This window comes from Oncorhynchus kisutch, linkage group LG2, assembly GCF_002021735.2.
Source record: "Oncorhynchus kisutch isolate 150728-3 linkage group LG2, Okis_V2, whole genome shotgun sequence".
NCBI lineage: Eukaryota > Metazoa > Chordata > Actinopteri > Salmoniformes > Salmonidae > Oncorhynchus > Oncorhynchus kisutch.
In genome coordinates this window covers 6031525-6058865 of record NC_034175.2, presented here as the reverse complement: position 1 = coordinate 6058865, position 27341 = coordinate 6031525, and the positions used below count along the sequence as shown (strand labels likewise).

Sequence of the window (27341 nt, the reverse complement as noted above, 5' to 3'; positions counted from 1 at the left end):
CAAGACCTTACCTTGAAGTGCTTACTAACAAGCCCTTAACCAACAATGCAGCTCAAGAAATAGAGTTACTAAATAAATGAAAGCAAAACAAATTCTAATCAATCAAAAAGTAACAAAATAAATGTACATAACAATAGTGAGGCTATATATAGTGGGTACCGGTCCGAGTCAATGTGCAGGGGTACAGGTGTGCCGAGGTAATTTGTAAAGTGACTATGCATTGATAATAAAAAGCGAGTAGCAGCAGTGTAAAAACAAACGGAGGGGGGAGGTCAATGTAAATAGTCCAGGTGGCTATTTGATTAGTTGTTCAGCAGTCTTATGGCTTGGGGATAGAAGCTGTTAATGAGCATTTTGGTGCTAGACTTAACGCTCCGGTACCACTTGGAACTCCAAGTGGTTCCTCTGGTTGCACATGTGACATGCTAGTAGAAATGAGGTCAAACGGATTTAAGTTTGCTTCTCTTAAAGTCCCTGCCACTAGCAGCACCTCTTCTGAGCATGTTCTTGTTGTATAAGGCTTATGGCCTTATACAGCTGGTTGAGTACGGTCTTAGAGCCAGCATCGATTTGTGGTGGTAAATAGACGGCTACGAAAAAAACAGATGAGATCTCTCTTGGTAGATAGTGTGGTCTACAGCTTATCATGATGTATTCTACCTCAGGCAAGAAATACTTTGAGATTTCTTTAATATTAGACATCACGCACCAGCAGTTATTGACAAATAGACACACACCCCCGCCCCTCCTCTTATCTCTCTCTAAGATCTGTGTAACAACCTAATTAGACCATTTGGTACAGATAGTAATATAGTATTTAACAAGATATTACATGGTGAAAAAGACAAAACAGGTGACCAAAACATTCCAAACGTTGGATGGATTCTCTCCCATGATGTGATGTCTTAAAACCAGGCTTCTCAAACTATAGCAAACTGACTGACTATAGCTTACTGACTGACAATAGCTTACTGACTGACTATAGCTTACTGACTTACAATAGCCTACCAACTGACTATAGCCTACTGACTGACTATAGCCTACTGACTGATCATAGTCTACTGACCCAGAGAATAGGCTACCGACTGAATATAGCCTACTGACTGACTACAGCCTACCTTCCCAGACTACAGCCCACTGACCCAGACTACAGACTACTGACTGACTACAGCCTACTGACCCAGACTATAACCCAATGACAGCCTACTGACTCAGACTATAGCATATTGACTGACTATAGTCTACTGACCAAGACCTTAGCCTACTGACTGACAATAGCCTACTGACTGACTATAGTCTACTGACTGACTACAGCCTACTGACTGACTATAGCCTACTGACTGACTACAGCCTACTGACTGACTATAGGCTACTGACCCAGAGTATAGGCTACTGAATGACTATAGGCTACTGACTGACTATAGTCTACTGACCAAGACCTTAGCCTACTGACTGACAATAGCCTACTGACTGACTACAGTCTACTGACTGACTACAGCCTACTGACTGACTACAGCCTACTGACTGACTATAGGCTACTGAATGACTATAGTCTACTGACTGACTATAGCCTACATACCCATACTATAGTCTACTGACCCAGACTACATCCTACTGACTGACTACAGCCTAATGACCTAGACTACAGTCTACTGACTGACTATAGCCCACTGACTGACTATAGCCTACTGACCCAGACCAAAACCTACCGACTCAGATGACAGCCTACTGACCCAGCCTACAGAATATTATAGTCTACTGATTGTCTATAGCCTACTGACTGACTACAGCCTATCTACCCAGACTACAGTCTACTGACCCAGACTACAGCCTACTGACTGACAATAGCCTACTGACTGACTATAGCCTACCGACTGACCAAAGCCTACTGACTGACTATAGCCTACTGACTGATCATAGTCTACTGACCAAGACAATAGGCTACCGACTGAATATAGCCTACTGACTCACTTGAATGTAGCCTACTGACCCAGACAATAGCCTACTGACTGACTATAGTCTACTGACTCAGACTATAGCATATTGACTGACTATAGTCTACTGACCAAGACCTTAGCCTACTGACCGAGACTATAGCCTACTGACTGGCAATAGTCTACTGACTGACTACAGGCTACTGACCCAGAGTATAGGCTACTGAATGACTATAGTCTACTGACCAAGACCATAGCCTACTGACTGACTACAGCCTAAGGACCCAGACTATAGCCTACTGACTAACTATAGTCTACTGACTGACTATAGGCTTTTGACCCAGAATACACCCTACTTGCTGACTATAGCCAACTGAATGTCTATAGTCTACTGACTGACTATAGCCTACATACCCATACTATAGTCTACTGACCCAGACTATAATAGCCTACTGACCCAGACTACAATCTACTGACTGACTATAGTCTACTGACCCAGACTATAGCCTACTGACCCAGACTACAGCCAAGGGACCCAGACAAAAGCCTACTGACTGACTACAGTTTACTGAGCCAGACTATAGCCCAAAGACCCAGACTATAGTATACAGACTGGCCCACTGACCAAGACCATAGTCTAGTGACTGACAATAGCCTACTGACTGACTATAGACTACTGACCCAGAACAAAACCTACTGACCAAGACCATAGCCCACTGACCGAGACTATAGCCTACTGACTGACTATAGACTACTGACTGACTATAGCCCACTGACTGACAATAGCCTACTGACTGACTATAGACTACTGACCCAGAACAAAATCTACTGACCAAGACCATAGCCCACTGACCCAGACTACAGCCTACTGACTATAGCATACTGACCCAGACCATATCCTACCGACCCAGATGACAGCATACTGACCCAGACTATAGCCTATTGACTGACTATAGGCTACTGACACAGACTATAGCCAACTGACTGACTATAGCCTACAGACTGACTACAGTGTACCTACCCAGACTACAGTCTACTGACCCAGACTACAGTCTACTTACTGACTATAGTCTACTGACTGACTATAGCCAACTGACCCGGACCAAAACCTACTGACCCAGATGACAGCCTACTCACCCAGCCTACAGAATATTATAGCCTACTGATTGTCTATAGCCTACTGACTGACTACAGCCTACCTACCCAGACTACAGTCTACTGACCCAGACTACAGCCTACTGACTGACTATAGCATACTGACCAAGACAATAGTCTACTGACTGGCTATAGCCTACTTACCCATACTATGGTCTACTGACCTAAACTACATCCTACTGACTGACTGCACAACAAGCTGCACAAGAACTCACTACTGTAATGGTCCAGGTTTCAAAGTGGCTCAGTGACTCGTGTTTGCATCTCAATGTGAAACAAACTGTTTGCATGTTCTTCACAAAGAGGGCAACAGATGCTACTGAGCCAGATGTCTATGTGTCAGGGGAGAAGCTCCAGGTGGTATCCGATTTTAAGTACCTTGGCATCATACTTGATTCCAACCTCTCTTTTAAAAAGCATGTGAAAAAGGTCATTCAAATAACCAAATTCAACCTAGCTAATTTCCGATTTATACGAAATTGTTTGACTACAGAGGTAGCAAAACTGTACTTCAAATCTATGATACTCCCCCACTTAACATACTGCTTGACTAGTTGGGCCCAAGCTTGCTGTACAACATTAAAACCTATTCAGTCTGTCTACAAACAGGCTCTCAAAGTGCTTGATAGGAAGCCCAATAGCCATCATCATTGTCACATCCTTAGAAAGCATGAGCTCTTGAGTTGGGAAAATCTTGTGCAATACACCGACGCATGTCTTGTATTCAAGATCCTCAATGGCCTGGCTCCCCCTCCACTCAATATTTTTGTTAAACAGAAAACCCAGACATATGGCAGCAGATCCACAAGGTCTGCCATGAGAGGTGACTGTATAGTTCCCCTAAGGAAAAGCACCTTTAGTAAATCTGCATTCTCTGTGAGAGCTTCCCATGTCTGGAATACACTGCCATCAGACACACATAACTGCACCACATATCACACTTTCACAAAATGCTTGAAGACATGGCTAAAGGTCAATCAGATTTGTGAACATGGTCCCTAGCTGTGTGTTGCCACTCCATGTTGTCTGTTGTCTGTAGCTTGTGAGGTGTGGAAACACTTTGTTGCTTTTATGAATTTTGTCTTGCTGCTTTTTGTTTTATTCTGCTCTGTCTGTATGCTACGTCTTGCTTGTCCTATGTTGCTCTGTCTGTATGCTATGTCTTGCTTGTTCTATGTTGCTATTGTCTATATTGTAATTGTTTTTAATAACCTGCCCAGGGACTGCGGTTGAAAATTAGCCGGTTGGCTAAAACCGGCACTTTTACTGAAATGTTGATTAATGTGCACTGTCCCTGTAAAAATAAAAATAAACTCAAACTCAGACTACAGCCCACTGACCCAGACTACAGCCTACTGACTGACTACAGCCTAAGGACCCAGACTATAGCCCACTGACTGACAATAGCCTACTGACTGACTACAGCCTAAGGACCCAGACTATAGCCCACTGACTGACAATAGCCTACTGATCCATACTACAGCCTACTGACTGACTACAGCCTAAGGACCCAGACTATAGCCTACTGACTGACAATAGCCTACTGACCCAGACTACAGCCTACTGACTGACTGTAGCCTACTGAATGTCTATAGTCTACTGACTGACTACTGCCTACCTACCCAGACAATAGCCTACTGACCCATACTACATCATAAGAACCCAGACTATAATATACTGATCAAGACTACAGCATACTGACCCAGACTATAGCCCACTGACCCAGACTATAGCCTACTGACTGACTATAGTCTACTGACTAAGACAACAGCTACTGACTGACTATGGCCTACTGACTGACAATAGGTTACGGACCCAGACTATAGGTTACTGTCCCAGCCTATAGCCTACTGACTGAATATAGGCTACTGACCCAGACTACAGCCTACTGACTGACAATAGCCTACTGACTGAATATAGCCTACTGACTGAATATAGCCTACTGACTGACTATCGCCTACCTTCCCAGACTACAGCCTACTTTCCCAGACAATAGTATACTGACCCACACTACAGTCTACTGACCCAGACAACAGCCTTCTGACTGATTATAGCATACTGACCCAGACTATAGCCCACTGACTGACAATAGTCTACTTACCCAGACTATCCTGTTTGGCCCTGTCCGGGGGTGTCCTCGGATGGGGCCACAGTGTCTCCTGACCCCTCCTGTCTCAGCCTCCAGTATTTATGCTGCAGTAGTTTATGTGTCGGGGGGCTGGGGTCAGTTTGTTATATCTGGAGTACTTCTCCTGTCCTATTCGGTGTCCTGTGTGAATCTAAGTGTGCGTTCTCTAATTCTCTCCTTCTCTCTTTCTTTCTCTCTCTCGGAGGACCTGAGCCCTAGGACCATGCCCCAGGACTACCTGACATGATGACTCCTTGCTTTCCCCAGTCCACCTGGCCATGCTGCTGTTCCAGTTTCAACTGACCTGAGCCCTATGACCATGCCCCAGGACTACCTGACATGATGACTCCTTGCTGTCCCCAGTCTACCTGGCCATGCTGCTGCTCCAGTTTCAACTTCCACCTGACTGTGCTGCTGCTCTAGTTTCAACTGTTCTGCCTTATTATTATTCGACCATGCTGGTCATTTATGAACATTGAACATCTTGGCCATGTTCTGTTATAATCTCCACCCGGCACAGCCAGAAGAGGACTGGCCACCCCACATAGCCTGGTTCCTCTCTAGGTTTCTTCCTAGGTATTGGCCTTTTCTAGGGAGTTTTTCCTAGCCACCGTGCTTCTACACCTGCATTGCTTGCTGTTTGGGGTTTTAGGCTGGGTTTCTGTACAGCACTTTGAGATATCAGCTGATGTACGAAGGGCTATATAAATAAATTTGATTTGATTTGAAATACATTTGATTTGATTTGATTTATAGCCAATTGGCTGATTATAGCCTACTAACCCAGAATATAGCTTACTGACTGACTGTAGCAAACTGACCCAGAATATAGCCTACTGACTGACTATTGCCTACTGGCCCAGACTATAGCCTTTTGACTGACTATAGCATAAGGACCCAGACTATAGTCTACTGACTGACTATATTCTACTGCATGACTATAGCCTACTGACCCAGATTATAGTCTACTGACTGACTATAACCTAAGGACCCAGAATATAGTCTACTGACTGACTATAGACTACTGACAGACCATAGCCTACTGACTGACTAACGTCTACTGACTGACTATAGCCTACTGACTGACTAAAGGCCTACTGACTGAGAATATAGGATACTGACCCAGACTACTGACCCAGACTTTAGCAAATTGACTGACTATAGTCTACTGACCCAGACTATAGCTTACTGACTGACTATAGCATACTGACTGACTGTAGCCTACTGACCCAGAATATAGCCTTCTGACTGACTATAACCTACTGACTGACAATAGCCTACTGACCCAGACTAAAGCCTGTGGACCCAGACTATAGCCTACTGACCCAGACCACAGCCTACTGACCAGGACCATAGCCTACTGACCCAGACTATCGTCTACTTACTGACGATAGGTTACTGTCACACACTATAGCCTACTAACTGACTGTAGCCTACTGACCCAGAATATAGTCTACTGACTGACTATAGCCTAATTACTGACTATAGCCTCAGGATCCAGACTACAGCCTACTGACTGATTATAGGCTACTGACACAGACTATAGCCTACTGACCCAGACTTTAGCCAATTGACTGACTATAGATTATTGACCCAGACTATAGCCTTCTGACCCAAACTATAGCCTACTGACTGACTATTGCCTACTGGCCCAGACTGTAGCCTTTTGACTGACTATAGCATAAGGACCCAGACTATAGTCTACTGACTGACTATATTCTACTGCATGACTATAGCCTACTGACCCAGATTATAGTCTACTGACTGACTATAACCTAAGGACCCAGAATATAGTCTACTGACTGACTATAGACTACTGACAGACCATAGCCTACTGACTGACTAACGTCTACTGACTGACTATAGCCTACTGACTGACTAAAGGCCTACTGACTGAGAATATAGGATACTGACCCAGACTACTGACCCAGACTTTAGCAAATTGACTGACTATAGTCTACTGACCCAGACTATAGCTTACTGACTGACTATAGCATACTGACTGACTGTAGCCTACTGACCCAGAATATAGCCTTCTGACTGACAATAGCCTACTGACCCAGACTAAAGCCTGTGGACCCAGACTATAGCCTACTGACCCAGACCACAGCCTACTGACCAGGACCATAGCCTACTGACCCAGACTATAGCCTACTGACTGACTGTAGCCTCAGGATCCAGACTACTGACTACTATAGACTGACTACGTCCGTCCGTCCATCCTACTGACCAGGACCATAGCCTACAGCCTACTGACTGACTGTAGCCTCAGGATCCAGACTACTGACTACTATAGACTGACTCCGTCCGTAGCCTACTGACCCAGACTATAGCCTACTGACTGACTGTAGCCTCAGGATCCAGACTACTGACTACTATAGACTGACTCCGTCCGTAGCCTACTGACCCAGACTATAGCCTACTGACTGACTGTAGCCTCAGGATCCAGACTACTGACTACTATAGACTGACTCCGTCCATCCATATATATATTTGTCATTTGAAAGTGAAAACCTGTATAGATATTCTGCTCCTCTGATATCCAAAAGTTATTACCGGCTGTATGTAATAACACAAAAAACGAAATACTGCAAAGTTGCTTAGGAGCTAGAAGCATAGCTGCCATGTCTGTCGGCGCCATCTTGCCACATCAGAGAAATAGAGGCTGTTCCAACCTTAATATTAGGATGGTGTTCCTAATGTTTGCTATACTCAGTGTATGGATGAGTGGTGGGCCATGCAATCTCGTATATGAAGAAGCAACGAGCATTCAGATTCTCTTGTTGAATAAAGGAGAGAACGAGGGAGTACTAGGTTCTCTACAGCGTCACATATTTATGTCATCACACCAGCAGGTCAGACAAGCACATAACACCTGAACACAGAACACTATTGAGGTTAGAGAGATAGAGAGGGAGGAAGGGACAGATGAAGAGACAGACAACGAGACGTACAGAGGAAAAAGACCAATTAGCTGAATGTGGACTACAGGGGAAAATGGGAGAGCATGCCCCCATCCACATTTACAGGGCTGTAGTGGAGCAGGTCGAGAGCTTCCTTGGCGCCCACATCACAGCCTCAGGAAAAGAGTGGTGCGGTCAGTCCAGTACATCATTGTGGCCGAGCTCCCTGCCATCCAGGATCTCTATATCAGGCGGTGTCAGCGGAAGAACTGAAACAATTCCACTGTTCACTCTGCTACCGTCCGGCAAATGGTACTGGAGCATTGGCTCCTGGGCCAATAGGCTTTGAGACAGCTTCTACCCGTGAGCCATAAGACTGCTAAATAGCCAGACTACTAAATAGTCAGTGAATAGTACCCAAACTACCTGCAATGACCCTACGCACACTCACTAGGTGATATACTGTATACAAAACATATGCACACACTAACTCACATTACATTGACACTCCCACACATACACGCAGACCAACACAACACAAAAACACATACATACACATTACACACACCGTTACACGGCATTTGCTGCTACTACTCTTTAGTTTACACTTAGTTTACACTTGTCACTTTACCCCCACCTTCATGTACATACAGTTGGACGTTTACATACCCTGAGGTTGGAGTCATTAAAACTTGTTTGTCAACAACTCCACAAATCTCTTGTTAACAAACTATAGATTTGGCAAGTCGGTTAGGACATCTACTTTGTGCATGACACAAGTAATTTTCCCAACAATTGTTTACAGATTATTTCACTTATAATTCACAGTATCACAATTCCAGTGGGTCAGAAGTTTACATACACTAAGTTGACTGTGCCTTTAAACAGCTTGGACAATTCCAGAAAATTATGTAATGGTTTTAGAAGCTCCTGATAAGCTAATTGACATAATTTGAGTCAATTGGAGGTGTATCTGTAGATGTATTTCAAGGCCTACCTTCAAACTCAGTGCCTCTTTGTTTGACATCATGGGAAAATCAAAAGAAATCATTCTCTCTACTGTTATTCTGACATTTCACATTCTTGAAACAGTGGTGATCCTAACTGACCTAAGAAAGGGAATTTTTATAAGGATTAAATGTCAGGAATTGTGTAAACTGAGTTTAAATGTATTTGGCTAAGGTGTATGTAAACTTCTGACTTCAACTGTATCTACCTCAAATACCTCGTACCACTGCACATTGATCTGGTACTGGTACTCCCTGGATATAGATCCATTCTTGTATTTTATTTGATTCCTTGTGTTACTATTATTCCGTTTTTTACTCTACATCGTTGGGAAGGGCTCATAAGCAGATTTCATGGTAAAGTCTACACCAGATGTATTCAGCGCATGTGACAAATAACATCTGATTTGAAAATGAGAGAAGTGGACGGGCAGAGAGTGAGAGGTGGACAGACGGGCAGAGAGTGAGAGGTGTACAGACGGGCAGAGACAGAGATGGACTGCGACGGACGGACACTCGGACAGGTAGAGAGTGAGAAGTGGACAGAATGATACCTACCAGGGTCTGTTGGTATCTCAGAGCCTTCCTTTGCCACGCATCTGCAGCCATTGACATGCTGACAGACCCAAAAATGGCCCTGATGGTCACTTCAGCATTTCCACCCGCACACTCTCAGCTAAACACACACATCAAGAGTGTACACACTTTCTTACATATGCATTCGAACACACAGCAGTTCAGTGCGCATACACACACTTGAGATTGATACTTGTTCAGATCCAATCTCGTCTGGTTGATCCAGAGGCGGTGTTCCCTCCACCTGTCCTGTAAGACAGTCAACAGAAAGACGTCTGTACAGAGACTCCTGTTAGTGATATGAGGCAGAGACAGACGCAGCGCTTTCCTTTATTAGAACAGCAGACACCTAATCACACACACAGCAGGGCTCACGTTAACGACACCGATACTGGCATACAAGCCTCTTGTCCCCGTGAGCAGGCCAGCCAGACCCGTGGGCCATTATATTTGTTTTTGGATGGAGTGTTCTTGTTTGGACAGTGAGCGTGATGCCACCCCCCACGGGGCTGCCTCTGCAACATGAAGGTGGGTGCACATAACACCCCCGTGACAGGTATCAACTCATCAGCCAATGATGCAAGGCTATCCCTTCGAACCCCTCACATGCTCCAAGCCCTCATTCCCCCTGCTGTATCAACATACCTCTTCCCTAGGCCAGATGTAGCAGTCACCATAACGCACATTGCCATCTATCCCATCTGATATAATGGTTTTCAGTCTGGGTTGTAGGCGTGCATCTCAAAAGTCTGAAGTGGTTCTCACTCAATCATGTTTACTGATCTGAAATCACCGGTTTCCATTTCAGCAAAAATGTGTCACTCCGACCGCAGGCGAGTGTGTGATGTGTGTCAGGGAGAATGATTATGGACAGCTGGCTGAGGCACTACCTGATACACAGAGAACATTATCACAGTGGTGGTGGTCAGTGTGTGACTCATGACGCATATCATACAGTCATCATACAGTCCTTACTACAGGGTTATGCGAGTTATACCATACCAGTACAGTGAGGGGGACTGGATGTACACTGTGATATAAACAAACAGCAACAAGGAGATCAAAATATAATATCATGCATAGTGTACATATGTACAGTGCTCTCTCACACACACACACACACACACAGCGCATGTTAACACAACTCATAGAAAGTAAATTCATAGAAAAAAACAAAAGGGTGTTTATTTTCTTGAACATTTGGCAGTCTTTGTTTTAGACATAAATACAGTCATCTTCTCCCCCCATCCCCAGCAGCTCCTTAGCTTATGGCAGTGAACCCCAGCCCTCAGTACTTCACTTTCAAGGGATAACCTACTTCACCACAAAATCCACCTTTGGAACATTTACAATTACAAAAACATATGACTTTCCACCACACCAGTTGTGTAGATGCTATATTGTACACATTAAGTTAGTTCAAACCGAACTAGAGGCTTCAAACCGAATGGAAAACGTCTAGCATCTGGCACTTTGATTTTGGGGTGAATTGTCCATAGAATTAGAATACTAATTTAACAGGATCTCTATAGAACTGTCCCTTATAAAGATGATCACTACACATTGTCTCTGTGATTGGTTGGTCAACAGCTCAATTCATACTGTTCCTGTCATATCACTCTTCCCTACAACACTGTTAGAACCAAACACATTGCTGCTCATTCTGAGAAACATCAATATTGCTGCTCATACACTTGAATGTGATGCATCGTCCTATGTAAATGATTAACCAAGTATTTTAAAGACAATACTTAACACATATTTCACATGGCACACATTGCTATGGAATATTGCATATCAAATTGTAAAGGAAAATAGTGTAGCTGCTTTAAAACCAATCCATACATCTTTAAAACATCCATGTACACCCATCTTGTGAACTGAAATCTTAATGGTCAAGGAAACGTTGACAGTAGGTAACTTAGGTCTCAAGTTGACCAGAGATAACAAGCAGTTACGTAGAATTCTAATTTAATTCCTTGGTGTAACATATAAATGTAATTAATTTAAATAAAATGTTGACATCTTTCATCACATCTAAGTAATAACAGTCTGGTTACCAGTGTAGTTACAACATTAATTAACCTAAATGTTTTATTTAACTAGGCAAGTCAGATAAGAACAAATTCTTATTTACAATGACGGCCTAACCTGGCCAAACCTGGATGACGCGACGCTGGACCAATTGTGCGCCGCCCTATGGGACTCCCAATCACAACCAGATGTGACACAGCCTGGATTCGAAACAGGGACTGTAGTGAGATGCAGTGAGATGCAGTGCCTTAGACCGTAACGCCCCCATGGAGGTAGAGATGGGAGGGGGAGGAGGACAGTTTGTGAGAGAAATGGTCATGACTCCATTCTATTCAAATGGAATGCAGTACACTTGTTGCCTCAATAACACATCAAATCATTGCTAACAAACATGAAACTCCCAATATCACATCTACTTGTCCCAGTATCCTTCAGTGGAAGACTCAGATTACTAGGAGGGTATTGAAATGCTGCTTCCTCCATGCTGCATCCTCAGCCTATAACTCTACACCACCACCTGTCTGCCCATCAGATGGACACAGATACATACCTTCATTTGGTCAGGGGGGATTTCCTATTCTAATGCTTATAATGGTATGCATTTTATAATAAACATTTTTTAATACAAAAAGGAGACGAGGGCTTTAAAATTCTTACAAAACAACAGCTTAAAAATGATTTGATACAAAATAAATTGATAAAAATAGATCTGCATACAAAATACATGTTTAAAAAAAGAATAAACTTGAAACCCAAAAGTTACTGTTTAGTAAGAAATTAAAAGCGATACATTTAAATATATTCTGGTGTGTTAGCGAGCTAAAATATTTTCCTGGAACATTTCAATCCCATTTCTAACTGGCACAGATACATACACATATAGCAAGCCTAGCTGACACACATCAGCTGCATACCAGTCATGTATACTTCATGCCCATTACCAAGCACATAGATTTACAACAACTCCTTTCATTTTTCTTTCCAAGAGTTTGTCTGTGAGAGAATTTGCACAGCAAATGTGAATTCATTAATCCTCGGTGAGTGTGTGTAACAGCATGTGTGTGTGTCAGTAGTGGGTGCGGTATGTGTGTGGTGCTGTAGGGGTGCAGAAATGTGTGCGTGTCAGTACTGAGGGTGGTACTTGGGGAACAGGTAGAGGTCTTTGCAGAGGGAGCTGGTGAATTCAGACATCTCCTTACAGCGATGGTGGGGGGTGCCAGGAGCATAGCCTTCTCTGTCTTTAATACGACCATTCACCTGAGGACAGAGGTTACAAAAGGTTACTAGCACTGAACTTGCTGATAACTACTTTATTGAGGGAAAATGTACTTACTTTGACTGTGATATGTGGTGTGTGTTTACCTGCACCAGTATGTCTGATAGGTGTGTGTCTCTGGCTCTGAAGCGGAGTGCTGAGTTGACCTCTTGGATGAACCAGGATCCTCTCTTGGTATTCCTCATGGCTGCAGTGCCTAGTAGGGCCCAACAGACACTACATTACCTAATAAGGCCCAACAGACACTACATTACCTAGTAGGGCCCAACAGACACTACATTACCTAGTAGGGCCCAACAGACACTACATTACCTAGTAGGGCCCAACAGACACTACATTACCTGGTAGGGCCCAACAGACACTACATTACCTGGTAGGGCCCAACAGACACTACATTACCTAGTAGGGCCCAACAGACACTACATTACCTAGTAGGGCCCAACAGACACTACATTACCTAGTAGGGCCCAACAGACACTACATTACCTAGTAGGGCCCAACAGACACTACATTACCTAGCAGGGCCCGACAGACACTACATTACCTAGCAGGGCCCGACAGACACTACATTACCTAGCAGGGCCCGACAGATACTACATTACCTAGCAGGGCCCGACAGATACTACATTACCTAGTAGGACCTGACAGACACTACATTACCTAGTAGGGCCCGACAGATACTACATTATCCTAGTAGGGCCCAACACACCACATTACCTAGCAGGGCCCAAGAGACACTACATTACGTAGTAGGGCCCAACACACCACATTACCTAGCAGGGCCCAAGAGACACTACATTACCTAGTCGGGCCCAACACACCACATTACCTAGCAGGGCCCAACAGACACTACATTACCTAGCAGGGCCCAACAGACACTACATGACCCAGTAGGGCCCAACAGACACTACATTACGTAGTAGGGCCCAACACACCACATTACCTAGCAGGGCCCAACAGACACTACATGACCCAGTAGGGCCCAACAGACACTACATTACGTAGTAGGGCCCAACACACCACATTACCTAGCAGGGCCCAACAGACACTACATGACCCAGTAGGGCCCAACAGACACTACATGACCCAGTAGGGCCCAACAGACACACTACATGACCCAGTAGGGCCCAACAGACACTACATGACCCAGTAGGGCCCAACAGACACTACATGGCCCAGTAGGGCCCAACAGACACTACATGACCCAGTAGGGCCCAACAGACACTACATGACCCAGTAGGGCCCAACAGACACTACATGACCCAGTAGGGCCCAACAGACACTACATGACCCAGTAGGGCCCAACAGACACTACATGACCCAGTAGGGCCCAACAGACACTACATGACCCAGTAGGGCCCAACAGACACCACATTACCTAGCAGGGCCCAAGAGACACTACATTACCTAGTCGGGCCCAACACACCACATTACCTAGCAGGGCCCAACAGACACTACATGACCCAGTAGGGCCCAACAGACACTACATGACCCAGTAGGGCCCAACAGACACTACATGACCCAGTAGGGCCCAACAAACACTACATGACCCAGTAGGGCCCAACAGACACTACATGACCCAGTAGGGCCCAACAGACACTGCATGACCCAGTAGGGCCCAACAGACACTACATGACCCAGTAGGGCCCAACAGACACTACATGACCCAGTAGGGCCCAACAGACACACAACAAAGAAATACCACCAAATACTCCAACATTCACATCATAAACCGACTCAGACATCACACATAACCTACACACACTCACACCTTTGAGGGAGGCGAAGCCGCAGATCATGTCAGAGCGCTGGGGCAGTTTGACTCTGAGCCTGTCTCTCTCCTCCATCTGCCTGGTGTCTCCATCTCCCTCTCCCTCCCTCCCTGCATCCCTCTGTTCACATCCAGGAGACTGGGTCCTCTCTGGCCCATCTGACTGCTCCACCCCACAGTCCATCTCCTCTGGAGGGAGACAGAGAGAAGACGGGTTAGAAGAAGAGAACATGGGAGGGAGGGTTAGGGAAAGGGAAGGAGGGAGAGTGAGGGCAGAGAGATTGTGTGTGAGCTCACCTCCTCTGCAGGCCTGGATGAAGAACATCTTGGGTTTATTCTGCAGTAGAGGACAGTGGGCGTTGTCAAATGCCTCAAACACCCAGTCCAACTGAGAGAGAGACAGAGATTTAAATTAATATGATTATTATCATCAGAAAGGGTTTCACTCTCAACTGAATGAGGTCACACACACCTCCAGCAGCTGTCCGTCTGTGCCGTAGATAGCCCCCTCTACTCCATGGGACAGCAGACACACCACACAGCTGGATACGGTCTGGTGCTGCTGCCGTCTGCCAAACTGCTCAATGCACTCCCGCATGCCCTGTCATAGAGAGAGATCAATCAAGTATTAAACTATATTCTAATTACATAGAACTTTTAGAATTATTTTGGTACATACAGAGAGGAAGTATAGAGCTGTAAATTCACCCTTTGTTCTTTGCATTAAACATGGCCATGGAAAGACCAATGCTACAGACAGCTGTCTCCACTAGCTAACACCATGACTCTAATAGCAACAGGTCTATGTGAAGATCAAGGCAAACAAATGCCTGAGTGCCACTGATTGAAGCCAGTGGGGGATCCACCGATACAGTCCATGTTGTTGAAGCACTGCTGTACCTTTGGCAACACTGTCTTACTCTCTGTGTCTGTGTACAGTTGAAGTCAGAAATGTACATACACTTAGGTTGGAGTCATTAAAACTTGTTTTTCAACCACTCCACAAATTTCTTGTTAACAAACTATAGTTTTGGCAAGTCGGTTAGGACATCTACTTGTGCATTTTCCAACAACTGTTTACAGACAGATTATTTCACTTAAAATTCACTGCAACACAATTCCAGTGGGTCAGAAGTTTACATACACTAAGTTGACTATGCCTTTAAACAGCTTGGAAAATCCAAGAAAGTATGTCACGCGAAGCACGGGGGTGGCAGCATCATGTTGTGGGGGTGCTTTGCTGCAGGGGGGACTGGTGCACTTCACAAAATAGATGGCGTCATGAGGATGGACAATTATGTGGATATATTGAAGCAACATCTCCAGACATCAGTCAGGAAGTCAAAGCTTGGTCACAAATGGGTCTTCCAAATGGACAATGACCCCAAGCACACTTCCAAAGTTGTGGCAAAGTGGCATAAGGACAACAAAGTCAAGGCATTGGAGTGGCCATCACAAAGCCCTGACCTCCTTCCTCTAGAAAATTTGTGGGCAGAACTGAAAAAGTGTGTGCGAGCAAGGAGGCCTACAAACCTGACTCAGTTACACCAGCTCTGTCAGGAGGAATGGGCTAAAATTCACCCAACTTATTGTGGGAAGCTTGTGGAAGGCTACCTGAGACGTTTGACCCAATTAAACAATTTAAAGACAATGCTACCAAATACTAATTGAGTGTATGTAAACTTCTGATCCACTGGAAATGTGATGAAAGAAATAAAAGCTGAAAGAAACCATTCTCTCTACTATTATTCTGACATTTCACATTCTTAAAATAAAGTGGTGATCCTAACTGACCTAAGACAGGGATTTTTTACTAGATTAAATGTCAGGAATTATGAAAAACTGAGTGTAAATGTATTTGGCTAAGGTGTATGTTAACTTCCGACTTCAACTGTATGTCTCTGTTACCGGAGCTGTGAGGTCTCTCCGGACGGTGACTATGTAGTCCAGCTCAGTGAACACCTTCCTGAGGACCTCCTCGTCCACCTCCCCTCCCTTCCTGGAGTCCAGGTCAGGAGCAGCACAGGGGTCAAAGGAGACATTACTGATCACCAAGGCCAGGCCACGAGGACTGGACACCATACTATAGGACTGAAGGGGAGAGAAAAGGGAGAAAGAGAGGAGAGGGGGAAGAGAGAAAGTGTGAGGGGAGGAGAGAGAGATGCAAAGGGAGGAAAGAAAGCGAGAAGAAAGGGAAAGGAGGAGAAAAGAGAGAGGGACAAGAGAGACAAAAAAGCAGCATGAGAAAATGACATGGTTTAACCGAAGGAAAATAATGTGCTTACGCTGCTGCTGTTCTCAGTAGTGTTTGTTGTGGTTTCTGTCCCTGTACTTCAATGACAGTTTTCCACCCCAGTGGAGCTCAGTGATGAATCATCCTCAACCTGAGCAGGTTTACAGAGACTTCAACACATGGGCTGGGGGAATTCTCCCCGTGTCTCTTTCCTGTCAAACTGACTGTGGTCTAGACAAACACTGTCTTCTACGGACCAGTGGGACTCGCCTGGTACTGTCTAAACTCTGTCTATACCGCAGAAGTCTAATAGCTGTCTGTTTAGAGCAGAGACACTTCAACAGCTGTTACAGGTTGAGGTGGTTGAATAGGAAGATCTGCTCTCCTGCTCCCTAGAAATACCTTGGGGAACAATGCAGCTAAACAACATCTGGAAACACATTCTGGACACAAGAAGTGCATGCATGTGTTCGTTGCAACGGTGCACGTTGCAGTGGGTGCTGCCTTGAAACTAACTTCCCTAGGGGACTGCATATAGTTGCATTGTATTATAACAGTTGTATTTGCAGTAACAAATATGAGAACCAAAAATACACCGCAGTTAACAACATTAATTGTCTCAGGTAAGAGATACCAGACAGAGACTGTGTTGTACCTGTTGGCACTGACATGGTACAGACAGGTGATTTACTGGTTTGTATTAACAGTGAGCGTTGTACCTGTTGGCAGTGACATGGTACAGACAGTGATTTACTGGTTTGTATTAACAGTGAGCGTTGTACCTGTTGTCAGTGACATGGTACAGACAGATGATTTACTGGTTTGTATTAACAGTGAGCGTTGTACCTGTTGGCAGTGACATGGTACAGACAGTGATTTACTGGTTTGTATTAACAGTGAGCGTTGTACCTGTTGGCAGTGTTTTAAGTAGAAGTCTGGTGTACAGGGAAGAACAGAGCTGGTGATGGGACTGTCTGCATCCAGACACATCTCCATTGACTCTGAAACACATATTAGGATGACATTACACCCTGCATGTATTTCATTCCAGAAATTACACCAGTGGAGACAAACAATTACAATAATGTCCATCAGAGCAGGGTTCCAGTCAAGGTCACGTTTCTGCCTTGAAAGGGAAGCTGTTAGCAACATATAATGGTGTTGTAACAACCTTTGTACTACAGCTATGTGAGCAAGTCACACGGGCGTGGTGCCTGCAGGTGGCGAGACTGGCTGGGCAGTGGCACTCCATACCAAGGCTACAGCACACTGCTTCCACACTGATCAAATTATACAACTGGACTCAATTGAGACATTTTCATTTACAGTTTAATTGGGTTTATTAAAAATAAGCTTTTTACCGAGTTGCAAGCCAACAAACAGAATGATTACATTTTATTTATTTTTTCTCTCCAAACAACCACACAAACGACCCCTCCCACGATCTCCTAGGAAACGTGCAAATATTGTGAATGAAACAGTTGTAAAACTGTGATCTTGAATGCACCCACCTCAGATGACTGCTCTACTCACCTTGTGTTCTGGCTCTCTTGGCTGGAACCATCCTCTCCTGGAAAGGTAGTGGGAGGGGAGAGTCCACATATCTCTGAATGACAAAGAAAATCGATAATTTAACCATCTTTTAACTTACCTTCGACGTCAATACAATCTAAACATTTATAGGTGAAACCAGTTCATTCCTGATTTTTTCTCTCTCGCCTGCAGTGTGAATACCAAAACATCCAGAGGAGGCTTGGGTTGGGAGTGATGGCTGACTCACCTCTCTCCCAATCTACATCTCTCCTCCTCTTTCTCCCTGTTACAGCAGTCTGTAGCTTGGGTTGGGAGTGATGGCTGACTCACCTCTCTCCCAATCTACATCTCTCCTCCTCTTTCTCCCTGTTACAGCAGTCTGTAGCTTGGGTTGGGAGTGATGCCTGACTCACCTCTCTCCCAATCTACATCTCTCCTCCTCTTTCTCCCTGTTACAGCAGTCTGTAGCTTGGGTTGGGAGTGATGGCTGACTCACCTCTCTCCCAATCTACATCACTCCTCCTCTTTCTCCCTGTTACAGCAGTCTGTAGCTTGGGTTGGGAGTGATGGCTGACTCACCTCTCTCCCAATCTACATCACTCCTCCTCTTTCTTCCTGTTACAGCAGTCTGTAGCTTGGGTTGAGAGTGTTGTGGTCACTTCTTTCTCTAGTGACTATCTGGGGACTCTGGGGGGGACAGTCTGTAGTAGGGTTGAATGGCAGGAACCCAGTTTCCGAGATTTACCGTCCAAAACCACTCCTCTTTCCCGGGATAAATAACTGCGAGAAACCAGTTAATTATAATAAATGATTTATATGAACAGCATGGCGTGAAATGGAACTGTTAAAATGATATGCGATGTCTAAATGTGGTTTCTCTATGGCCGCTGCATGATGAATCAATGGTCAGGAGCGAGACAGGCAGCCCATCTCAGTATGGAGCGCAGTTCACAATGCATACCCACTGTATTGGTATTTTATTAGGATCCCCATTAGCTGTTGCAAAAGCAGCAGCTACGCTCGTATCATCTCATCATGGTAACGTTTTTTTCTTGTGACAGGTAGGCCTACATTGACTGCAGCATAGCCTATGCAACAGTAATATAGACAGAATGCACGTCTAATTTACCCATCTCCATCTGGCATTCAGGGGTCAACTTTTAAATTTTTTGTTGTTGTAAATATATATATATATTTTTTATTGCAGCTCAAGAGTTTTAAAAACAGCCTATCCCTCTAACATCGTTGCTTTAAATCAGTGAACACACTATCAACCCCATTCAAATTGCATCTAAAATAGATAATCCTGTTCTAAATTGAGATATATAGATGTTCTAGCCTACCTCTTTCAGGTAATACATTATTAACCTTATATTAAGCTAATTAATGATGTATAATGCATAATAAGCATCTAACTTATAGCCTCTGTCTCTTGCACAATGCGCAAGCCACTGTGCTCCGCTGGCCTCTCTAAATAAACGCTCCTTAGCTCTGAATCCCATGCAGGAAAAGCTAGACAATCTTTTTTGCATTTCTTACACCAATAGACTATTCGAAGAGGGATGCAATTTTTTGTTGTTGTTGCTGAATGTTAAATACAGCAGCCAACAGAACTCTCAGGTAGTTTGAAAGAACAGTGAATGCGTGCTAAGGCAGCAGGCTAATGCAGTTATTTATTCAGACCCATAACCACTCTTCTGCTTTATCATGGTTTGAACGATCTGCGTAATTCCAGTTCATATAATACAGTATAATACAATACAGTAATACAGTTCACACTCAAAAAGATTAGTCTACTGGAGCTTGTTTCATTTATTTACCCAAGAGCATATAGCTAGCTACATCTATGGGTTGTAATGCTTCCCTGTCGTGCGTAATGTGCAGTAGTCTATATCCTATAGATAATGGAACAATTATTTGGGCTTTGGGCTCATTAAATGTCTTTAATGTAGGCCTCGTAAATGTATCAGACTCAGGTAGCATTAGGTTTGAATGTTTTCATTACATATGCTTTATAATGGTTTTGAATGACACTTCCAGTTTTGGAGGGAAATACAGGGTTACTCGGGAGAGAAGTTGTTTTATTCTTGGGATGGAACATTTGTAAAATGCCAGGAAAATATTCCAACTTAGTCTGTAGCTTGGGTTAGGTGTTGGGTAGAGCTCACCTCTTTCTCTTCACCCCCCTCTTCCTCACTGTCTTTGACTGGGGTCTTTGTGAATGGGGCGTTGCGGTCTGAAGCTTGGATTGGGTATGCTGTGGATATCACCTCCTCAGCCCTGTCTTTCGCCTTAGCTGTCTGGGGACACTGTGTAAGGGGCACAGTTTGAAGCTTAGGTTGGTTGTGGCGCTCACCCCTCTCCCTTTCTATCTTTGTCTTTCTGCTCATCTGTCTGGATCAACTGTGGCACCCAGTGCCCACTCACCTGTCTCTCTCCATCCCTCTCTGGTGACTCTGTGAGCAGGGCACATAGGTGCTGCTGCTCTGTGTCTCTCAGTGCTGAGCAGAAGCTGCTGAAGGCTCTGGGACCACGCTTGGGGAGCAGGGACAGCAGACGCCAGCTCCGCTTGTGAGAGGTCGGCTCCACCTGGGGAACAACGGATATCAACACAGATTACAAAAAATAGAAAGTGAAAGACATGGTAATCTACACCAGGGTTTCTGAAACCGGGTGCATATTTTGGTTTTTGCCCTAGCACTACACATTATTCAAATGATCAACTCATCATCAAGTTTGGATTATTTCAATCTGCTGTGTAGTGCTATGGCAAAACATTTGTAAACACGCACACAAGGGGCAAGGACGAGTTTCAAGGACCGAGTTTGGGAAACCCTGATCTACACTAACATTCATATTTGATTACATGATTGAAGTTAATGACATAAATCAACAATAAGACATTTGGGCCATGAATGCATGCATATTTTGGACATTGATAGTGTCATAAGTCACTTGACCTGGTAATAGTATCGAACTAAACTATTTAACATGGTGAACACAACATACCAGGATGCTTTCTGCCATGCTGTCGGTGAGAATGTCGTCTGTCTGCAGGGACTGAATGAACAGCTCGTCCACCACCATCTCTTTGCAGAGAGTCACAGAGCATTTCCGAAGCCCCCTTCTGTCTCGTTCCAGCATACCGCATTCCCCCAACATTCTGCTACGAGACAAGACACAGGAAAACGCTTCATTTACTGTCAACTTACATTCTTGCAAAACCGTGGCGCGGTATATAGGCCTAGCTTCTCAACAACAACGTATTAACGTTACTCATTGGCATTGTATCGAGCTATTATAATAGCTCAACATACCTTGTTTTCTAAATCGGAGTGGTAAGGATGCTGAATGTGTCTTTCTGTAAGACAACTAACATTATACTAGCTAGCTATAGTAGCTGTCTGGATGAATTCGAGAAAGTAATAGGTAGTTATATCTCCTATTCTTTCCCAAGTCTGGTAACACTCAGCAGCAGATACTTACAATGGCTGTCAGGTAACGTTAGCCAGCTGTCTCCAGCTAACGCGTTAGCTAGCTAATAATGAATGTGTCAAGGAAAAGTTGACATCACTTTGACGTCCGAACAATACTAAATTGTAAGCAAATGTCAGTCAGTATCGTTGCATTTCAGAAAACAATGTACACTGAACTTTAGATATGCAAATAACTAACGTTAGCCAGTCAGGTTCGCTTAACACATTGTTACATCGGCATGCTAACGTTGGGATGTTATTTTTTTTCGAGAATTTCAAACATTCAGAACACTTTCAATGCGTTCATCTGCTCCCAAACCACATGTCATGAAAAAACAGATTTAACTAACTGTATTTGAAGTTATTTCGCACAATATAACAACATAACGTACCCTACAAAACCAACTTCCGCGCCTCTGCAATGTGTGGAAATGGTAGTGGGAGTGGTCTAAATTCATTGTGTTGAATTACAGCCAATGCAGGTCGGAGAATTTGGATTGACGTTTTCCTGGGCGAATACAAGTCAGCTTTCCCATGAGGAGGGCGTGGTTGGAAACATATTAATCAAATGAATTTTGAATTTGTATCTGTTGTTACAGTAAATAATCAACCAATTGATAAGAAGATCATGGAAGACGAACATAAACAGCTATCTAATATTTAGACGAGGTAGAGGATGGCATGTCATTTGTAGGAAATAAGAGTGAGAGATTCAGAGATTCAGGAATGAACTGGAAACAGCTCACATCTGTCCACAAGGAATTTTTGATTGTGAAAAATCCATGTTTTCCCAAATAATGTTGATTGATGTGAGAAATTATACTTAAAATGGCACTACATCATTTACCTTATTGTGCAAATGGAGCCAAATATGTTGTATTTATAGATACACTATGAACATACTGTGCATTCGGAAAGTATTCATACCCCTTGATTTTTTCCACATTTTGTTACATTACAGCCTTATTCTAAAATGGATTAAATATATTTTTTCCTCATCGATCTACACACAATACCTCACAATGACAAAGCGGTAACAGGTTTTTCAAAATGTTTGCACATTTTATTTACATAAGTATTCAGACCCTTTGCTATGAGACTCGAAATTGAGCTCAGGAGTTTCGACAATTTGATTGGAGTCCACCTGTGGTAAATTCAATTGATTGGACATGATTTGGAAAGGCACACACCTGTCTATATAAAGTCCCACAGTTGACAGTGCATGTCAGAGCAAAAACCAAGCCATGAGGTCGAAAGATTTGTCCGTAGAGCTACGAGACAGGATTGTCGAGGCACAGATATGGGGAAGGGTACAAAAAAAATTCTGCAGCATCGAAGGTCCCTGTAACGATGTACGCTGAGAGTTGGGAATCAAGTTCAGGGAGTGAATACATTTAATTAATAAATGAACAAAACAGAATCACAAACAGCGCACCGACATGAAACAGCAGCAATGACGACTGGGAAAGAAACCAAAGGGAGTGACATATAAAGGGCAGGTAATCAAAGACTTGATGGAGTCCAGGTGAGTGTCATTATGCGTGTAACGCTGGTGAGAGGTGTGCACCCTAACGAGCAGCCTGGTGACATAGAGGTCGGAGGGGGATTACACGTGACAGTGACAGTACCCCCTCCCCGACGCGTGGCTCCATCTGCAGGACGCTGACCAAGATGACGATCCCGGGGATCAGGAGGGGACCGGTCACCTCTGCTAAGGTGCGGGAACCTGTAGATCCATAGAATAACGCCTCACCCAGGGAGTGTTTTTTTCCCGGTGGGAATGACGTTGGGTCTGGGAGCCGCTACAGCCTCTCATGCCTCAGACAGAACGCCAGGCTCCCCTGCTTCCGCCGGCTAGTCAGGCTCTCATGCTTTAGCCGGATCGCCAGGCTCCCTGCCTAAACCGGCTCGTCAGGCTTTTATGCCTTTTAGCAGGATCGCCAGGCTCCACTACTTCCACTGGCTCGTCAGGCTCTCATGCCTCAACTGGCTCCAGGCTCCCCTGCCTCAGCCGGTCTGTCAGGTTTCCGCGCTCCAGTCAACGGCACGGTGGTGGCTCATGATCCCCGAGATCGTCTCTTTGGTTGGTGTCTTGCAGCTGAAGCCGAACTCCCGGGGAGGGGTTACCGTCATGTATAATCTCTCCAGATTGACAGGTTTCCCGTGCCTCAGCAGAGGTGACTGGTCCGCTCCTGATCCCCGGGATCGTCATTTAGGTCAGTGTCCTGTGGCTGGAGCCGTGCGTTGGGGAGGGGGAACTGTCACGTGTGCTCCCTCTCCGGCCTCTAGGTCACCAGGCTGCTCATTATGGCGCACACCTGTCGCTACGCGCTCCTGCGCGTCATCAGACTCACCTGGACTCCATCACTTCCCTGATTACCTTCCCTAAATATGTCACTCTCTTTGGTTCCTTCCCCAGGCGTTATTGTTTCTGTTTCATGTCTGTGCGTTGTTCATGTTTCTTATTTTATATTATGTTGTGTTTATTTATTAAAACACTCACTCCCTGAACTTGCTTCCCGACTCTCAGCACACATTGTTACAGTCCCAACGAACACAATGGCCTCCGTCATTCTTAAATGGAAGAAGTTTGGAACCACCAAGACTCTTCCTAGAGCTGGCTGCCCGGATCAAACTGAGCAATCGGGAGAGAAGGGCCTTGTTCAGGGAGATGACCAAGAACCCAAGGGTCACTCTGACAGAGCTCAGAGATCCTCTTTGGAGGTGGAAGAACCTTCCAGAAGGACAACCATTTCTGCAGCACCACCAATTAGGCCTTTATGGTAGAGTGGCCAGATGAAAGACCCTCCTCAGTAAGGTACATGACAGCCAACTTGGAGTTTGCCAATAGGCACCTAAAGGACACTGACCATGAGAAACAAGGTTCTCTGGTTCTCTTTGGCCTGCATGCCAAGCGTCATATCTGGAGGAAACCTGGCACCATCCCTACGATGAAGCACGGTGGTGGCAGCATCATGCTGTGGGGATGTTTTTCAATGGCAGGGACTGGAAGACTAGTCAGGATCGAGGGAAAGATTAACAGAACAAAGAACAGAGCCCGGACTGTACTTCCAACAGGACAACGACCCTAAGCACACAGCCAGGAGTGGCTTCGGGACAAGTTTCTGACCGAACTTGAGTGGCCCAGCCAGAGCCCGGACTTGAACCCGATCGAACATCTCTGGAAAGACCTGAGAATGGCTGTGCACCAATGCTCCCCATCCACCCTGACATAGCTTGAGAGGATCTGCAGAGAAGAATGGGAGAAACTCCCCAAATACAAATGTGCCAAGCTTGTAGCATCATACGCAATACGACTCAAGGCTGTAATTACTGCCAAAGGTGCTTCAACAAAGTACTGAGTAAAGGGTCTGAATACTTATGTCAATGTAAAATGTGTAAAAACCTGTTTTTGCTTTGTCATTATGGGGTATTGTGTGTAGATTGATGAGGGGAAAATGAATCAATTTTAGAATAAGGCTGTAACATAACAAAATGTTGAAAAAGTAATGTGGTCTGAAAACGGTCCGAAGGCAATGTACAGTTGAAATGGAAAGTTTACATACACTTGGAGTTGGAGTCATTAAAACTAGTTTTTCAACCACTCCACAAATTTCTTGTTAACAAACTATAGTTTTGGCAAGTCGGTTAGGACATCTACTTTGTTCATGACACAAGTAATTTTTCCAACAATTGTTTACAGACAGATTATTTCACTTCTAATTCCCTGCATCACAATTCCAGTGGGTCAGAAGTGTACATACACTAAGTTGACTGTGCCTTTAAACAGCTTAGAAAAATCCAGAAAAGGATCTCATGGCTTTCGAAGCTTCTGATAATAATATAATTTGAGTCAATTGGAGGTGTACCTGTGGATGTATTTCAAGGCCTACCTTCAAACTCAGTGCCTCTTTGCTTGACATCATGGGAAAATCTAAAGAAATCAGCCAAGACCTCAGAAAAACAATTGTTAACCTCCACAAGTTTGCTTCATCCTTGGGAGCAATTTCCAAATGCCTGAAGGTACCACGTTTATCTGTACAAACAATAGTACGCAAGTATAAACACCATTGGACCACGCAGCCGTCATACCACTCAGGAAGGAAATGCGTTCTGTCTCCTAGAGATGAACGTACTTTGGGGCGAAAAGTGCAAATCAATCCCAGAACAACAGCAAAGGACCTTGTGAAGATGCTGGAGGAAACAGGTACAAAAGTATCTATATCCACAGTAAAATGAGTCCTATATTGACAAAACCTGAAAGGCCACTCAGCAAGGAAGAAGCCACTGCTCCAAAACCGCCATAAAAATGTCAGACTACGGTTTGCAACTGCACATGGGGACAAAGATCGTACTTTTTGGAAAAATGTCCTCTGGTCTGATGAAACAAAAATAGTAAAAATAGGGTTAAATGTCAGCAATTGCGAAAAACTGAGTTTAAATGTATTTGGCTAAGGTGTATGTAAACTTCCGACTTCAACTGTATATGGATCTGTGCCATGTACTTTGAACTGGACTGTGTTGATAGTGTCACAGCCGTTAAAAGAAGAGGACCAAGGTGCAGCGTGGGGAGCGTACATTCTCTCTTTATTTGGAAAAAAGACACAGAACAAAACAACAAACACTACAAAAACAAACCATGAAGCAAACAGCTATGTGCCCGAAACAAAAGTCAACTTCCCACGAACACAGGTGTGAAAAAGGGCAACCTAAGTATGGTTCTCAATCAGAGACAACGATAGACAGCTGTCCCTGATTGAGAACCCTACCCGGCCAAAACATAGAACTACACAACATAGAACATAGAATACCCACCCCAACTCACACCCTGACCAAACCAAAATAGAGACATAAAAAGGATCTCTAAGGTCAGGGCGTGACATATAGCATGAGTGGTCATGAGCAGTGTTGGTCAATTTCTTCAACAAATGATCAGGTCTATATAATTATCAAACATACATTAGTAACGGAAAGGAAACACAGACTCTTTAAGTTTTAAAATTCTCCTGTAGTAATAGAATTTTAGGCAGAAGTTGGTACAGAGTACAATATAACAGTATATGATAGTTCTCCCCAAGTTCTGCAAAATGTCTAAGACATCCTGTAACTCATATAGCCTCTCCCAGTCCTCCTTGCGTGAGTTTCCCTGGCAACAACATTTTAATAAATCTAACATCCTCCTGTCAGCAGAAACCATCTTATCAGCAATTAAAAGCTCAGAAGTGGGTTTGACCAAAACTTGACCTTTCATCACAAGTATAGAGTCATAACAATGTGAACAAGTGTAAGCATCTTCTGACAGGTGGCTGGTTTCA

General features: G+C 44.3%; 1 protein-coding gene across 5 annotated transcripts; it reads right to left on the bottom strand.

The window, feature by feature from the left end:
• Nucleotides 1-10862: 10862 nt before the first annotated feature.
• LOC109868795 (caspase-2-like) lies at nucleotides 10863-22514 on the bottom strand. Of its 5 annotated transcripts, none has more exons than XM_031785959.1 (12): nucleotides 22419-22514; nucleotides 21560-21713; nucleotides 20978-21139; nucleotides 20719-20859; nucleotides 18551-18623; nucleotides 17927-18018; nucleotides 16693-16875; nucleotides 15257-15385; nucleotides 15082-15172; nucleotides 14785-14973; nucleotides 13100-13209; nucleotides 10863-12994 (listed from the first exon to the last, which is right to left on the bottom strand). In XM_031785959.1, the coding sequence occupies exons 2-12, from the start codon at nucleotides 21710-21712 to the stop codon at nucleotides 12860-12862; spliced, it is 1458 nt and encodes a 485-aa protein (XP_031641819.1). In that variant the 5' UTR covers nucleotide 21713; nucleotides 22419-22514; the 3' UTR covers nucleotides 10863-12859. The 5 variants fall into 5 exon arrangements, with proteins under 5 accessions (XP_031641819.1, XP_031641817.1, XP_031641828.1 ...); XM_031785957.1 differs by having other exon boundaries at nucleotides 21560-21716; nucleotides 22419-22513; XM_031785968.1 differs by lacking the exon at nucleotides 22419-22514 and adding an exon at nucleotides 22037-22201 and having other exon boundaries at nucleotides 21560-21716.
• Between the last annotated feature and the right edge of the window lie 4827 nt (nucleotides 22515-27341).